General features: G+C 41.5%; 1 protein-coding gene across 4 annotated transcripts in view; it reads right to left on the bottom strand.

Moving 5' to 3' along the window:
- Positions 1 to 2,828: 2,828 nt before the first annotated feature.
- The window catches only part of SLC16A12 (solute carrier family 16 member 12), a 34,409-nt gene continuing 20,605 nt past the window's right edge, over positions 2,829 to 16,632 (bottom strand). For 3 of the 4 annotated variants that reach the window (XM_042791951.1, XM_033001804.2, XM_033001803.2), the window contains exons 2-7: positions 14,857 to 15,068; positions 12,676 to 12,779; positions 11,278 to 11,421; positions 8,354 to 8,945; positions 6,974 to 7,233; positions 2,829 to 5,847 (exon numbers count right to left, since the gene is read on the bottom strand). In XM_042791951.1, the coding sequence (XP_042647885.1) occupies positions 5,585 to 5,847; positions 6,974 to 7,233; positions 8,354 to 8,945; positions 11,278 to 11,421; positions 12,676 to 12,779; positions 14,857 to 14,957 (1,464 nt within the window). In that variant the 5' untranslated portion in view covers positions 14,958 to 15,068 and the 3' untranslated portion in view covers positions 2,829 to 5,584. Of the gene's footprint in view, positions 5,848 to 6,973; positions 7,234 to 8,353; positions 8,946 to 11,277; positions 11,422 to 12,675; positions 12,780 to 14,856; positions 15,120 to 16,632 lie in introns of those variants that run through there. The other variant, XM_009969650.3, reaches the window with a different exon arrangement.

Below are 16,632 nucleotides of genomic sequence, written 5' to 3'. Positions count from 1 at the left end.
GCAGGAAATCAGATCATGTCTACTATTGAGAGAAAGATAAATGAATCACATTGTAGTATTTCATCTATCCACTTGAAAAGGCATGCTTATACACAAATGGAATTTCTAATGCTTTTTCAAATATTTTTAAACAGTTAAGTTTTATTTAGAAGAAACTTTTGTTGAATACTTGTTCAGTTTACTACCTTGTATGTTGTCTAACTATGAAAAATAACCGCTGTTTGGCTAGCTCACTGGAAAGCTTACAAAACATGTATTATTGTTGTGAACTATTAAAGAGCATTGCATCCATCAACTGTTGCTTCTGGTATCTCTCTGCTGACCAATCCTCACATTAGTAGATGGAAGATCAAGAAATTGCCATTCAAAAAAAGTAACAGGGATAAAGATTTGGCAGGATATAAAAGGGTCAGGAGATAGCCCCATTTATTTTCCTGAACTCTCAGCAAAGCTGGCTTCAGAGATGTTGCACCAAAGAAGTAAACTGCACAAAACATCTGTCTAGTTTACCCAAAACCACAGTCTCAGGAACTGCTACAGCAAACATCTGGAAAGGAAGGAAAGGCAGTCTTTGAGATGCCAACGAGATGGCTATCTGTGACTATGCTTGTGAAACAAGCTGGGGTAGAAAACACACACAAGAAGTGTACTAAACTGGACATGGAGGGCAGAGCGCAGCTAGAGCAAAGAGTTGCATGAGCACCAGAACATGTGGGGCATGTGGGAAAAGGGGTGGGTTCCTAGAGAGTCTATGTGAGTGGAAGAAAGAGCTGAAAGGACAGAGAACAGGGGGAGGAGGCAATTGTCTTTGAATAAAGAACTAAAAGTTAGTATTATTTACAACATGCCGGCCTAATTCCACAGTTCTGCACCTTGGTATAATAGATCATGGTTCTCAGGGAAAACTAATGCTCTATGACTTCCAAAGCACTTCTGAGCCCTAGCCAATAGTGTAGAATGAAGCAAACTGGTGCTAGAGCCCATCAGGAAAGATGTGCACTTCTACTTCCATCCATTCCTGCCCCTGCAACAGCACTTCCATGTACAGACAGGATGACAGTCCTGAAGGAGTGTAAAATATGATCGCAGATCATGAAGCATCAAGACATCTCTCCCCTCCAAGAATCTTTTGTAATACAAGTGAAGGTGATCAGGAGCTTGACAACGTACATAATGCAGCCACACCTTCTTCCTAAGAAAGGGCTGGGTCAAAATCCATTCTTATATTCCAGTCACTTGCCAGATTCTCTCTTAGAAAGGTGACCCTACCTAGGGAAAGAGCGGGGAGGGAGGAGAACAGGAAGGACTGGGAGCAGGACCGACACCCCACTCCTGAAGGCTTGTAGGAACAACTGTAGGGTTTAAGTCAGGAACTGGCAACTACCTATAGTGGTGTGCTCAGCTATGTGGGCAAGAGGGTATGGTAGGCAACTTCACTGCCTTTCTCCATCTTGCAGCTTCTAACATCAGCATTGTTGCCATCCAAACTCTCCAGAGGGCTTGGAGGCAGCAGGGAAGATTTGAAGGAATAGTGATGCAAGAAATCTATTTATTGTGCCTTACCTTCTTCAGGCTCTAGAGGATTGTGCTGGACTGCAGTACTACCCGGGGATGCTCTGCGCAAACACTGCCTTCTAGTTCTTGGCTAGTGTCCTGTAAATGAGGAGAAATGTTATTTCCCACAGGGTGGTGCTGCTGCATTGCCTGGTGCGGTGACACAGGGAAGAGGCTGAGCTTGAGCTCTGGGAAGTGGAAAAAACAAAACACACATTTTGTGGTAGCCAGGTCCAATGGGCAAAGCCAGAACCGCACGAATGCATCACTAGAGCCTATCCGAGCAGTGCAGGGAAAAAAGAAGTGAAGGCAATTAATTAATTAGTTAATTAATACTACCCTTCAGGAAGTATTAATTATGAATCAAATGCACTGTCTAAATGGTATAGAAAACTACTGGAATATACTGGAATAGTCACTTCGAAGAAGGTATTATTTATTGAGGTGATCTGGACTAAGGGCTTCTTTGTGCTGACCATGAGCTACTGTTACAACTTAACAACAATCTCTTGCCTCTTACATAAATTTGTAACACTTTAGAAAGCAAACAATGGCAATATAAAATATATTCCCCATATAGTAGCACACACAACCTGTTTTTCAGGAGAGAAATTATCATACAGGTTGCCAGAAACATTTCAGGCTGAAAATTTTCTCTTTTTTTTTTTTTTTTTTCTGAAAACAGGGTTATTTTTCAACATAAGGTACTTGACTTTTCCAAGGCTGTTTTCACATGGTTTTTCAAGGTACAATTTATTAAATGTTCCAGAGTGGATCTGATAAAAATTATCACTAGAACATAATCAATTTCAAAAGAATTATGATTTCCCATTTCAAACATAATGGAATGAAAACATATGAGATAACTTCAGCAGTTGTAAGCACTTTCACTTGTACTGAATTCCCATTCATCGCACAGAATAGAGTATTGTCCCAGACAGGATTTATCTGAGGTCAGATCCATCTGTTTCTGCCTCAGACAGATGTTACCCCAGCCAAGTCAGACCATGGTGTCCCAGGAAGCCAGACCTGCTCAGCGGTGCAGTGCTCCATTCACACTCATATTCATCAGTGCTCAACAGGGCTGGTGGGAACATGGGGTGTTGGTCAGGGAAGTTGTTCACCGTTAGCCCAAGTATCTCTGCCTACTGCTGCACTGTGCCATGCCAGGAAATATCCTCTGTGGAGAACAGCCTATCATAATCTCTGAAAAATACATTGTAGATATAATAAATATATATATATATTTTTTTTTAAATGGTATAATCCAGAGATCTCTATAATGCGCTGCCTGAAACATTTCACACGGCAGGATGAAGAAGCTGTTTGGTTTGGATTGTGTGGACCAGGGGGCAGAAGTTTGGCATGAGGCTTTGCAGACCTGGATTGTACTCCCAGTTCTTCCACTTGCAGGTCATTTCTTGTTATGCTTCCTTCTGTTTCAGAGCTGAGGAGATTCATGACAGGGCTGATATGCACAGAAAGCATCATTCTTGCATATAAGCTTTTGTCCATTGGCTTAATTTGGAGCAGTAACAGTGTTAGAAAACCCTGAAATAATTCTATAATTTCCTACAAAAGATCTGTGTATAAAAGCAGTTGAATGTTTTCTGCTGAATTAGATATTTTAAGCAATAAATATTGCCTTAATTATAAGTTAAACACAAAACAGAAAACCCTATGAGAAGATATCTTGAAATTAAAAAAAAAATAAAAAATGCTAGTAATGTATTATACAGTACTGTTTACTAGGATAAAAATGCATATAGTATTATTCCAACAGGCTTTTATAATGTGCAGTTCTGGCATGAACAACTGCTGACATGTTGTGATGTGGTAAAAGTAGTAATTAAATTTTTGTGAAGTAAATGACAGTGGTAACTTATAACTTGCTGAAATAGCTTACCTTCTTTGTAGACCACATATTCACTACTTTTTGATATAAACTTTTGCATTAACACCTCAACCAATATCTTAATCACTACTAATTAATAAAGATATCTTTTTTTCCATCCCAAATGTGCGTATTTTTCTTAACACATTAAAAAATATTAATGGATAATTTTTGTGTTTTTTTTTATCAACATATGTTAACATCAAAATTAGGGCCCAGTGCTCAGTTGCCACACAGAGCTGAAAAAAAGGTTATGTCGTTAGCTTTAAGTAGTCTTTGCACTCTCATTTTTCAATCTGTGGCCTGTGCATGTAAGTCGTGCTACTGGCTCTGACCACATTTCTGAAGCAGGGCAGCAAGAAATGTTTTGTTCGAGCACAGACAACTGAAGTAAAACAATTTTAATATGTTATATCTAAAATATGCATGAATAACAGGAAAGACTTGATACACAATATTCATGTATATATAAAAAATACATTATACCACTATGGCTGTACTCTTGATCAAAATCAAATCTGTGAATGTCAGTCTATTTTGCTTTCCTTTCTGAGGCACAGACTGCAATAGGACACTATGAGCAACCATTGAATACACTGCAGATGATTAACAAAACTACTAGTTCAGCATTAATAAAAATTATTTGGGTCTGATCAATTTGCTAATGAACAGCATCAAAACACAAAACTGATTTGTATTGCAGAATATGAAGTTCTTCCTCCATTGCTGACAACAGTTTTACTCTGGAAATGTAGAAACATCCTACTATTTATTAAATCATCACATCAGTAATTTACCCCATGAGCTACAAGGAGTCTCTAGCTCCCATGAAGCAGACAGCTGTAGTTTATTCCTCACACAAGTAGCAGGAAACTGTCAGCAAATCACAGCTGTTGTGTTCTGGTCATCCAGGACAAGTGATCAGCTCTTCATTTGGCACAAACAAGTAATTTGCACCATCTGAAGATACAGCTTCTGGGTCCAAGCAGAGACAGACTTGCCACTGGAATACACAGAAACGGCTTTGCCTGCCAATATCCTCTTTACTAATAGTCTGTGAAGCGAGCAGTTTCTCAGTCATCTGCTTGCACAGACTCTGAATTTCTTCAACAGCTGCTGATATTCACAGGAGGAAGAGGCTCTCTTTGTCAAAACACAAGCCCCTCATCTCCTGGGCTGTCTTTGGGCTCCTTCCAACTAATGCAGCTAAAGCAGGTTTGTCTATCAGCATGCCTAGTCCCCTGGCACAAATTTACTCCTCTTCAGATGGCAGAGGAGCCACAGCACCTCTTCCACCCTCCCAGACAAGGATCAGCTGGTATATCATACCTGGAATGTCAATGTTTAGAAATTCAAGCTTTAAAGACGTCCAGGAAAAAAAAAAAAAAAAAGCAGCAACCACCTCAAAATTTTGCTGTAGTGGCTTGGGAAAGTAGGTCTAGAACCCTGTTTGAAATTAAATTGCAACTTATGTACAAAATTCAGGCACACTGTAAAAATTAAAGCTGCTTCAGAGATACTTCCAGTATAAACCACAGTTTCCTGCCAGATTTTCTTAAAAAAAAAAAAAAAAACACCAAAAAACCCAACCCAAAACAAAACAAATAAACAAAAAAACACAACAAAACAAAAATTAAAATAATGGCTTTGGCATTTGAAACAGTTATTTGCAAAGAGTCTAATGCAGACTGAAAAATGCGGAGGTTTTTTGGTGGTGTGTGTGATTAGTCCATTGAAACAGACTACCATAACAGAACACCAAAAAGCTTATTTCACTGATTCTGTTTTTGAAATAATTTAAACTTTGTTGTTCAGTTCTGGTTACTGATTATTTCATAGTTTTCTTTTGATTATAGCCAGTTATCATCTTTGAGATTACCTGTGGAGTCAATGTTGCATTTCAAATAAATCTGTGAACATTTGTATCTACAAACTCTATTTTCAGTCTAGCTGTCTTCTATTACTGCATTAACTTGATATTACTGTTGCTTTATGTAGATTTTAGTCTGCTAAAACATGACAGAAAAATCTGAGAGATGCCTTGTTTCACAGGAGTAATATCTTCAATAGCATAGCACGACTGAGCCATGTCTGTCTATGTCACGGCCGTGCAGTGCTCAATACTGATGGTGCCTGTCATCTGTTGCTGTAGCTGTTTGTATCCACAGCCAAAAATTCAACATCCTTTTGGTCTAATTCTGCTGTGACAGAATAAGCTCTTGCTCCATTTGTCCAGATGTGCTGTTTGGTGCCAGTATCATTGCTGAGTGGCTGCAAATGTGTTCTTTTGGTTTTCTTTGCTAGTCTTGCAAAGCACAATAATGTTGAACTAAATATCATAGAAAATCCACACAGAAGGAACGATGCAGTATAGCTGCCAGTTGTGTCCACAAGCCAACCTGTAGGAAAACAAATTATGGGTTTTTAAAGGCCCACCAAATTCTGATAACTTACAAATCCTCTAATCAACAGAAGTTTTACAAACTTTAGGAGTTACCACATTTAAATACAATCAAACAATATGGGTTTACATCACTGTCCCTACTTTTACCTCCTGAGACAGGGAAGAATTTGTCCTCAGGAGGCAGATAAAATTTTTGTGCACTTTTGTTTGGAGGTCAAATCCATGAGAAAAGGCACAACAGTCATCACCACAATACTGAATAAACATCTTTCAATTGCATGGATTTAACTGCCAGTCTTTAGACATGCTTAGAGAGCCCTGGGATTAAACACTGCATGCGTGAGATCCCCATACAGAAACACCTAGGGAGTTATGCCCTAGCCTCATGCATTACTTCAAATAATTCCATTCTGCAATAATTTTTTGCTATGGAAAATCAAATTAAAAGCTTCAGGAGCAGAGATTAATTGGGAATTGATGTGAACAACAGACAAAATATGCAAGACATATCTATACATGGTGGTTTGAAAAAGATCTCTGACCTTTCACAATATTCAAAACTGTGTCAAGTTCTTTCTAAAGAATAATATGAGTACAGCTGTCATCCTTACTTCACAGTAATGGAACGGATGGGGAAAATGATGTTTAGGTATTACAGTGATAAGCCTGTGACCAAACAGTAGTGAAGCTGACTCACCCACCCATTCAAAGTATTTTGTGAGATGAAAAGATGAAATCCTCTGCACCAAAAAAACCCTTGGAATGACACTCTCTTTAGGTTAAATTTTCAAAATTGTGTAATTTCACAGTGAAGTCTTTTGTTCCTTCACTTGCACAATTTCTGAACTACATGAAGTGGTGACGTACCACCTCTTAGAAGCCCCATTCCATACTGGCTTGTTTTTTAAATTTCAGTTTGCTCTATATATAGAAATCATCCTATCAATACAGGGCTTAAGTGGGATCTAAAGTCTTTTGACGGTCTAGGTGTGCTATTTCTCTGCCCATGGGCTACATCCACATTTAATGTGCATTTGCTGTCCTTCCTCTCCTTTTACATCACACCAATAGGTAAATCTGAAGTAGTGATAAGATTATACAAAAGTAATTCGTTAACTGACCTGCAACAGGCGGGCTCACTAGATATGGTATGGCATGCAGAAAATACACGACACCCAGGGCTGATGATAAGGAAGAAGTTCCAACTACATCTGCTGTCACAACAGGGATCAGTGTTACATAGGCTCCATCGAAGTAGCCAAAGGTAAACGAGAAAGGCACAAGCAAGGGAAAGTTTTGGAGAACTGGCAGGAAAAGACAACAGAGGCCATCCATTCCCACAGCAAAGAGGTAGCAAAAGTGCCGATGCTTCTTCAGACACCTGCAAATTTCAAAACAGAAGAGAAAAAGATTATCACTGGACACAGCACCTCAGTTCCTATGCCCTGGTATGCAGCACTTCAGTCTCTTCTATACAGCTCAAATTTAGGTCCATTTTCTTACACAGTCTTCAAGATGAAAAGCTCAGCACTGACAAGCCCAGGTAGGGAAAGCTGCCCACATACAGCTGCAGAAACATCTGGTAAGCAGCAGCCCACGCTGCCTGCAGTGTTCTTGGGGCTGATCCTCCTGAGGGGAGCTGCTCCGCTGCCAGGATTTTGCAGCCCTCTGAAGTTACAATGTTCAAAGCAGTATTCCATCAGGCTTTACATTCCAGCTTAGCTTCCAGTATTATGCAAAAAAATATTACAGTACACTTCTCTTAGTTGTCATCCTTCACGTCAGCCCTGAAACACTGGACTTAGCGTGAGCTAAGCGAGATGACACTTTCCTTTCTCCCTGTCCCACAAAAACAATAATTGATTTTTTCCCACAAACTGAATAAGCACAAAGAACGTGTCATTTAGAATCAAAATCCTCCTTAATTTAGGCGATCTCTACTGATGGTACAGATGCTGTACACAGATGTCTGGAGTGAGCTGAGCTAGCAAAGCACAGTGAGTTCTTACATACTGGAAAATGTAAAACAATTTTAGGTCAGGCCTTCTGAGTATGTGCCTGACAGTGCTGGGCCAGACCCTTGACCATTTTCCATAACTTCTCTGCCTCCCCAGAAGCACAAAAGAGAAGAAAAGGCAGAGAAAGTAGAGTGAGATCCTCTAGGAAATAGGTACAGAGGATCACACTCAACAGACCTCAAGCAGGGGGTTACATTTCCACTGTCAAATGCAAGAGCTTTGAACAAATACCTAATTTCTTTAGGAAAAAAAGAAATTAAACCAGCAGAATTGAACTCAGAAGAGACAAAAACATTAAATAGTAAGCATTTCTGAAAGTCATATGATGGCTTTTTTCTCTCTCTCTCTTTTTTTTTTTTTTTTTTTTAAGTTACACATGCTACTGCGAAAACCCATAATGTTAACTTCTACATGTATTACAATTCACTTGCATTCAGCCTTCCACCAGCTAAGGCTTACACTTGCTTAACCATAAGCCATTACCTTCTGTCTGTTAGCCATCCAAAGGTGATATTACCAATGATGTCTATGACACCAAGTATGGACATGAGGAAGGCAGCTTGGTGGTGACTCACTCCAGCACTCAAAGCATAAGGCACCAGGTAGACAAAAAGAGGGCTACAGCCATATGCCATAAATAAAACTGACACTGCCAGCACCATGAAGCCTGGCATCAGTAAAAAGTCATATTCCTTCCATGAACAGTAGCAAAAACATTCATGAGACCACACTTCAATTAAAGGTGAACAGATGGACATTCGCTTTAAGTCTCGTTTCTGTTCTTTGGGTACATAATCCTGTTCAAGAAACTCAGGAGCAGTTTTACAGTCCTCCTTAAGAGCAATAGGCCGCATCAGGGCACCACAGACGCAGAGATTTAAAACAAAACCCCCCAGGATGAGTAAAGCTCCACGCCAGGAAAACTGCTCGATTAGGAGCTGGACCACAGGGGCCAGGACGAAGGTACCAATTCCACTTCCTGACATGGCTATTCCATATGCCAGCGCTTTTCTTTTGTTGAAATACTTGCCCACCATTGCGATGGCTGGAGAATAGCAGAGTGCAAACCCAAGTCCTAGAAGAGAAAGCACAGTGCAGATGGCTTAAGACTAAGCACAACATATTGAACACATTAAATTAAACCACATAACCTACTTTAACACAAATGAACAGGAAGCTTTTTCTGATTCTGTATCATGAAGCCCAATCAGTGTGAAAACAAACAAGGATGACTCCTTTCTTCCACTGTCAGGGTCACTGACTTGACAAACCGAAGGGATCATCATTAATCCACAACAACAGAGCTCAGAAAGAAGTGATGAGGTTCACTTAATAACAAAAATAATCAATGAACATCAGAAACAGTGCATCAGCCTCTCCAGGATGCAAGATGAGGTTGTGGCCCAGGGTCTGTGCAGATGCTGGCACTGGACACACTGTCCTGATGAGGCATCACTTTGTATTTTGGTCTGTTGCAACCCTGAACATCAATTTTCAGGTCTCTGAAACACAGTACAAAGAGTCTGCCTCTGCTACTAATATTCTACAATAAACCTTTTTTAGTCAGCTAAACAAACTCCATGCAGCAGCTGCTTGGAGTCCTGACCATTTTAAATCCTTGCCTACAAGTAAAGAGGAGGGTTAAGCCTCAGAAAACAAAGCCATGTCTAATTTAGTAAACAAATAAGATCCATCTTTTGGGCTGGGAAAAAGATTGTGGTCACTGCTACAGAACCAGAGAGCAGACTTGAATCATCAAATACTTGCCCAAACACTAGAACATATGTTTCTGAATCAGCTGCAGAAATGCATTCCTGACTAGGGTTTTGGAGCATGTCCTGCAATGAGAGTAAAATGGTCCCCACTGCCTCTGGCAGAACTTGCCAATAGAGGAGATAATCACCTGGCACTGTAACCAGCTTGCCATGTCCTCCTCAAAGGCAGCACTGTGTGGGGTAAGGGGACTGGAGGGATCCTGGGCAGTGGGTGCCCACTCTGGCACCCCTCAGGAGGCAAGGGGAGGAGCAGGGCAGAGAACTGTGGGTGAACCTGTGTGAACAGCAGAGCTGGAGGAACAGCCTTGAGCTAGACATCATCACTCGAGAGCTGCAAAAATCATACTCTATTTGGCATTTATTTTTTAGTGAGTAGGCAGAGGGAAATGGGTCCCAAAAAAGCCAGTAAATGTCCTGTGAGAAGTGGAAATTCAAAGTTTGGAGCTGAAAATATTTTCATACCTCTTAGAAGGAACTCTGCTACTTACTGCCACTTCCCCATCTCACCTCTGCTTCACTCCTCACGGTTTCAAGTCCTATAGCTTTTATAGATTTAGACCTTCACCAGTTACGCTCCCAGTTCCTCTCTGGGCTGGGGCACCAGCTCTAGGCTTTACCAACAGTTCACCTCTCCATTAACCAGTCCCCACAGACTAGAAGTTCACTGTTCTGGAATTGGCTCTTTACAACTCCATGTACAAAGTGCAACTGCACTTCCACCTCAGTATTCACACCAAGGAAGCCTCAGTGGCATTAGCTTGGTATGTGGCACAGACCCTCAAGTTACAAGGAACCTTTTTACTTGTTATGAACACATTTGTCAAAGATTAACATAGTAATACAGGAGTGACATGCACTACAATAAGGATTTTTTTTTTTTTTTTTTTTTTTAAGAAATAAGCTGTTGGCAGCGTGTGAACTTCGGTAATCCCACCAACTTGTTATTAAACAGCAGGGGACCAAGTACAAGGGTTTATATCACCGTGGCTACCAGGTCAGTATTAATGAGGAAGGAATGTCAGTGTGACCATGGGCACCTCTCAAGTTCCTCTGTGCGCAACAAACACAGGGAGATAGGACAGAGTAAAAATATTTGTTACCACTACACCTGAATGCAAATGGAAGAGCTGCTACAGCAACACTACCAACCAGCAATTTGTTTCCTTTTCAACTGAAATGTAACGTAGACAAAAACAAGGTGCACAGCTGAGGTACCAGATATTCCCAGTGATCCTCTGCCCACTTACTCTTATGTTTTGATTTAAACTTTTTTTTTTTTTTAACATTCAAATATCTTGAGGCAGTCTAGAACTCCGACTATAACAAACTCCTGCCAAATCACAGGCAAGAAAGGAAACCTTTTTGTGTATCACCTGCAACAGCAGTCCTTCCTGACTTCCCATAATTTCAGAACTTTATCCATGGTCCTCTCTCTAACTAACAGTTGCTTTTGCAGGGTCCTGCATTTGGGCTGTATGAGACTGAAGGGAACAGGTCTGAGTATCTCTTTCAACCAGTGCAGTGGCAATATGACATGGAGAAGATGTTACCCCTCTTGAAAGGAAGGACCATAATTTTTAACATTCATGCGTTGTTTTCCTGGCAGGAACAAAGGGACTGAATGCCTCTTACCTGTAAGGACTCCTAATGATAAGTAGAGATGTTCCAGGCTGGTGGCGAACGAACTCAGAATTAGTCCAGTAGATGCAAGTAGCCCTCCTAGCATGATACCAACTTGGCAGGATACATGATTACTGATTAAACTCCCAAGTGGGGCTTCAAAGAAACAAATAAAGCTAGTAGTTAATGGCAGGTCCTCACACACAATTTATTGCAATGATCATCAAGGAAAAGAAAGCAGTAGGCAAGCAGGAGAAAACAGCAATCACAGCTACACAGAGTGGTCTTCCAACATCCCCCCCATCACAGTGGTGTAAGCACCAAAAAACTCCTAAAAATAATTTTCCTGAAAGTCAGTATAAAACTGAAATTCACAGTAGCTTTCTCAGCAGGTTTTTGTAGATCAAAGTCGTTACAGGATGCAGCTACTCTGCAGCTTTGGGGGTCAAGAGAGACCACAGCAACAGCCCACATAGTTCATTACTCCATGCTTACAACACCGAGACCTTCCCCAACCTGGAATTTGCACTTCAGCCCTCAGTAACTTCAGGCATCCTTCTTCGTTCCTCCCTGGCCTTGTGGGCTCTGTCAGACCCCAACAGGGGAGGTCTCATATCTTTTGGAGCATCTCTAGGGCTGCTACCATTCCCCTGCACTTCTCCAACAGCGATGGCTTCCAGATCACTCTGCCTCTACCATGATGCCATCACCAGCCCTCCTCCTCTCTGCTACCTGCAATACCAGGGCAAGGTTATCCTTATTTCTCTTTTTTTCCCCCCAGGTTATAACCTGGCTGACATGGTAGAGTTAGTATATCTCATTCAAGTTGTGTTCCTGTGCTTTTGTAACAATTCTCATGGATTAACCCTCTTACACAGGATTAGGGCATGGATTTTCACCTAGCTGTACAGTTTTAAAGTAAGCCCATGAGAAATTCAGTATAACTGCTGCATTGATGCATGTCATTCTTAGTAACACTGAATTTTCTTTTAAGGGAAAACAGTATTTGCAAACATACAAGTTTACTAAAAGGAGGGTGGGCTGTGACTTGATCTGAAGTCAAGATGTACATCCTGTGCTAAGTCTCAAATACGATTCCAATCAAAGGGCAAAAGAAACAAGTGCTCAGTTAGTAACTCTCAAACACAACTTGTCCCACTAGACTTTGACAAAAGCACATTTCTGAAAACTTAGATCATTTGACAAAACAAAGTTCTGCTGCTTTTCTGTAGTATGAAGACACTCCCTTCCTGCACAACTATGCTGGGGGAAGCAGCTTGGATATACCATACCCCAGAGAGCCCACAGTGTCTATCTTTGCCAGCTGACTTCACCAGCTTGTGAACATGCTAAAACCAGATGGAACTGAAGAAAAAGCAGCCACATTAGTTTTAAAAGGATAATACACACCACAGAGCATTGTAGCACAGTCGACAATGGAGTGGATCCAAGCCGTTCTGGCATAATCCTGCCCAAAGTATGCCTGGAACTCCACAAAAAAAATGGAAATGCACCTAGGAAAGAAACAAACATGAATACTGATCTGTTGAACATGGGATATTTGCCTCACAGAAAACACCAGCCTCAGTCTTCAGGTATAAGGAGTACCCACTTAAAGGTCCTCTCCAGCTCTCAGGGAGATCAAATCTGTGGTTTACCTAAACCCCAATGAGAAAGGAAAATTTTAAAGAGTTTCTAATGGATACTGGAAATTAAGGGCTACCTTAATGCATGAGGGACAAGACATGAAATGATGTGCAAGCTGAATAATTTCAACAGCACTCTGTGTAAGGTACCTAGGTTAGGGTGATTCAACCAGAGAAAAAATCCTTGCTTTGCACTGGCAACAACTGGATCACAAATTGGCGTCTAACTATTATCCCAACAGTGGGATTAGACAATTAGGTTTGTGTAGAATTTAATTCAGACAGATAACTACTCCAGAGAGTTTATGAACATTATAATACCACGTTTCTCACTATGGTATCTGCTGCTAGATTTTTATAGCTTATATTATTTTTAACTGAGGTGAAATTGAAGTTGTAATTATCACCAGCAATTTATAGCCCACATCATGATGCTGCTTTCCTGCTACACAAAGCCCCACCTCCCCAGTTGTTCGCTGCCCTGGTTGCTTGCTGGCAGTGGCAATCACATCTGCAAACTGGCAGGGCAGGGCCAGCATAGTACCTGTAGAGCCAACACCACATATAGCTATATGTTCATGGATGCAAAAGTGCTAAGGAGGTGAAAAGCAACTCCTCATGAACAGAGAATCAAACCACAGCAGGAGCCCAGGGACCTTCCAACAGTTTATTAAAATGCTTCCAGGAGAGGTTACCATTCTCTGCTTAACGAGTGTTATTGCTCTACCTGTCTCTGCAGGGCTAGGGAATAAAAGGCTGCATAGTTTAATTCTGATTTCTGGATCAGCAAGAGATCCTTTTTCCCCCTTTCTTTTTTTTTCATCATGCAAATCAACTATTGACCACTTTCTTCAGCTTTTTTCTTGCACACACTTCATTCTTTTATGTACTCTAGATGTGTGCCAGCCATTAGATGATTCCTTGAATGTAACATTTCACACATGAAAAAGGAATTAAATTCACTAGGAAATCTTTACTGTTATTATGGAATTGATACATTTGCATATAAAGTAACACTGTGTCAATGTTTCCATGTCCCTTTTACACTGGTGACTCCAAGACCCTTGACTTTACATCCCTAAACCTGCCAGCTTTATTTTAAAAGGAATACCATATTTAGGTAGGAAACACTGTATTTAAATTATACTGGCTGTCCAACAAGACACTGTCTCAGTGTTCCTCACTTACAAGGGTGCTTATCTCTCTGCTTAACATAGCTTAAATGTCCATGTTCACACACACCAGGCTCGTCTGTCTCCAGTCAACATCAAAGTCACTGTGGAAGCCATCTCACCCCAGATGTATACATTGTGTTTATGCAAGGCAGCAGTCTATTCCTGTTCTTTCTATTTTTGAGAAGTATTTCTGAGAAAATATTTTCTGCATATTTCAGATACCAGAGCGGCCTTCTTTCTAGGGCACAGACCTTCTCAGGCAGAATGGTACCTAAAATGCTTGGAGAAGGGGGATGTTTACAGGCTTCTCTGAAAGACTCAGGAGCCAAGCAAATCCACTGGAACTAGCAAAAATGAGCATGGCTGTGGGATCAGAAGGACACAGCAGGCCTGAAAAGACCCTAATATAATTCCTCCCTCCTCAACCAAACAACCACAGCCTGAAATAACACTGCCTGCCCCAGGCTTTGATTCTGTAAGAAATCATGGGAAGGTTGTTGAGAGATATAGCAGCTGTCAGAGGAGGCGAGACTAAAACCAGAGGGCTCGTAATCCCACAGCCCTTCCCACAGCCTTAGGGATTTCAGGAAATGTTTAAAATGCAGCAAGAGAGGTTTGTACCCAGCCAGAATAACCCCTGCAGCTGTGGGACATCAGGGGAGATCCCAAATCCTCTTCCTAAGGAGGAAAAAAAAAAAAAAAAAAAAAAAAGAAGAAAAAAAAGGATAATGCCACAAACAGGTCAGAAAGACAAGCAGCAGCCCCTTTACCTCGTCACAGCTCTGGTACAGATAGTGACAAGGAAGCAGCCGGCAACGATCATCCACCCCCAGCCTCCGTCTGGAGGGCCGGCGTGCCGGGGTGAGGCCATGGCGCTGGCTGGGGCGATTCCTCCCTCCTCCCCGCCTCAGTGGCAGGGGCCAAGTCCAGCCAGCTTGCTGAGTGTGGGCTGGGGCTGCCTGGCACATGGGTTACTGGCCATCTGAAAGGAGAGAAGGAGAAAAAAACAGGCAGAGAGGGAATCAGGGTACACCGCACATGCTGTAAAACTGCATGGCTGAGCTAGGACATACTGCTACGGCTTTATTGCATAAAAGCAAGGGGTTTCTTTCAAACACAGCTTATGAAAATTTGGTAGAAGCAAGACTGCCATCAGAATTTGGCCCTGTGTCTGGTATCCTTTATTTCAGGGTGATTTGCCCAGCAGTTACATCCTAGCACATGATGCCCTTCTGCCCCACAAATGTCACAGCACATACATGTAAGTCACACACTTTACTGGTGCCAGTCACTGGAGCTCATTTACCTTCAGTGGGCTCCCCCTGCCCACACCAGTCCCTGGCTGAATTCTATTTTCGGCTGCAGTCTCCACTTAAAGTAGCTATTCTTCATTGTATGCAATTTAGTGCAAAATTGTTTTTTGAGAGAGTATGGTTTTCACCTTTGTATGAAAAGTGAACCTTCCCTGCAAAATCAGAGCAGATCTGATAATGAAGTGACCTCCTTGTTCTCACAAGCCAAATTGTAGATGAAGGCTATAGTCGGGCAGGACACAGCAACTTCATTTTCTGGGGATGGACAATTCACTGAAGGTTAGATCTAGTCCATCCCCTTCTTCCATCCACTTAAATCGAAGCAGTGTGTGTATCCAGGCCATAACACAGGCTCTAAATGCAGAGTGCTGCAGGACACTGCAGGAAATCAAATGACAACCACTGGACCCTACGTGAGTAACTGAGTCCTGTGTGTTGGAGTAGTTTTGTTAATGCTCTGGGTATCACCAGCAGCATAGGACCAGCAGCCTTTAGTCCCTTCTGCATCAGTGAGTGCATGGCAGGGCTCGACTGAGGGACCTGAGACACCCCATTTTACTCAGTACAGGAACACACAGTGCTGGCTGTCAGTGCTGGGTTTCAGACTATGTTTTTGCCATCACCAACAGGCACCTAGCCCCTGGATGAATCAAAGATTTATAAAGCATAAGCAAACTATCTGGGATGTCTTTCAGTTTTGCTTGGAGAGAAACCTCAGATAGCTTCTATATCACTTAATACGGCAGATTATGAATATGCAACATTCTCACTGACAGGAACCACAGGCTTCTCAGCAAATGTTACTGGTTATAGCCCATAAGAGGGCTGTAGGACTACTCAAAAGTGCAACTCAAGAAAGTAGTTACATGGCTAATAATGTGCCTTCTTAGTCCTTGAATCTGCTCAGCCAGGTGATGCTCAAGACTTGGCTCTGCAAAGCCCAGAGCTCCCTGGCTTATTGGCTTATATAACAATGGTCATAGCAGCTCACAAAGATCAAACAAGAATTCTCGGCTGGGGCTACAAGATTTTTTGTAAGCAGCCACTAAATCTGGTATGTCATGTATAGAGGCTCTTAAGTGAGTTTAAAGGGTCCCAGCTGGATGGGACTTTTTTTTTTTTTTTTTTTTTAGGGAACTTTACAAGTTCATTCCTACAGCTGATTAGAAAAAACACAGAAAGCAAATGAGATCCAAATGAATTTATGATTTCAAATTTTATCTTTGAGGTATT

This window comes from Tyto alba, unplaced genomic scaffold (genome assembly GCF_018691265.1).
Source record: "Tyto alba isolate M040663 unplaced genomic scaffold, T.alba_DEE_v4.0 Super-Scaffold_1, whole genome shotgun sequence".
Lineage (NCBI taxonomy): Eukaryota > Metazoa > Chordata > Aves > Strigiformes > Tytonidae > Tyto > Tyto alba.
Note: the sequence above shows the minus strand (reverse complement) of the source record. Positions and strands in the feature narration are given on the sequence as shown.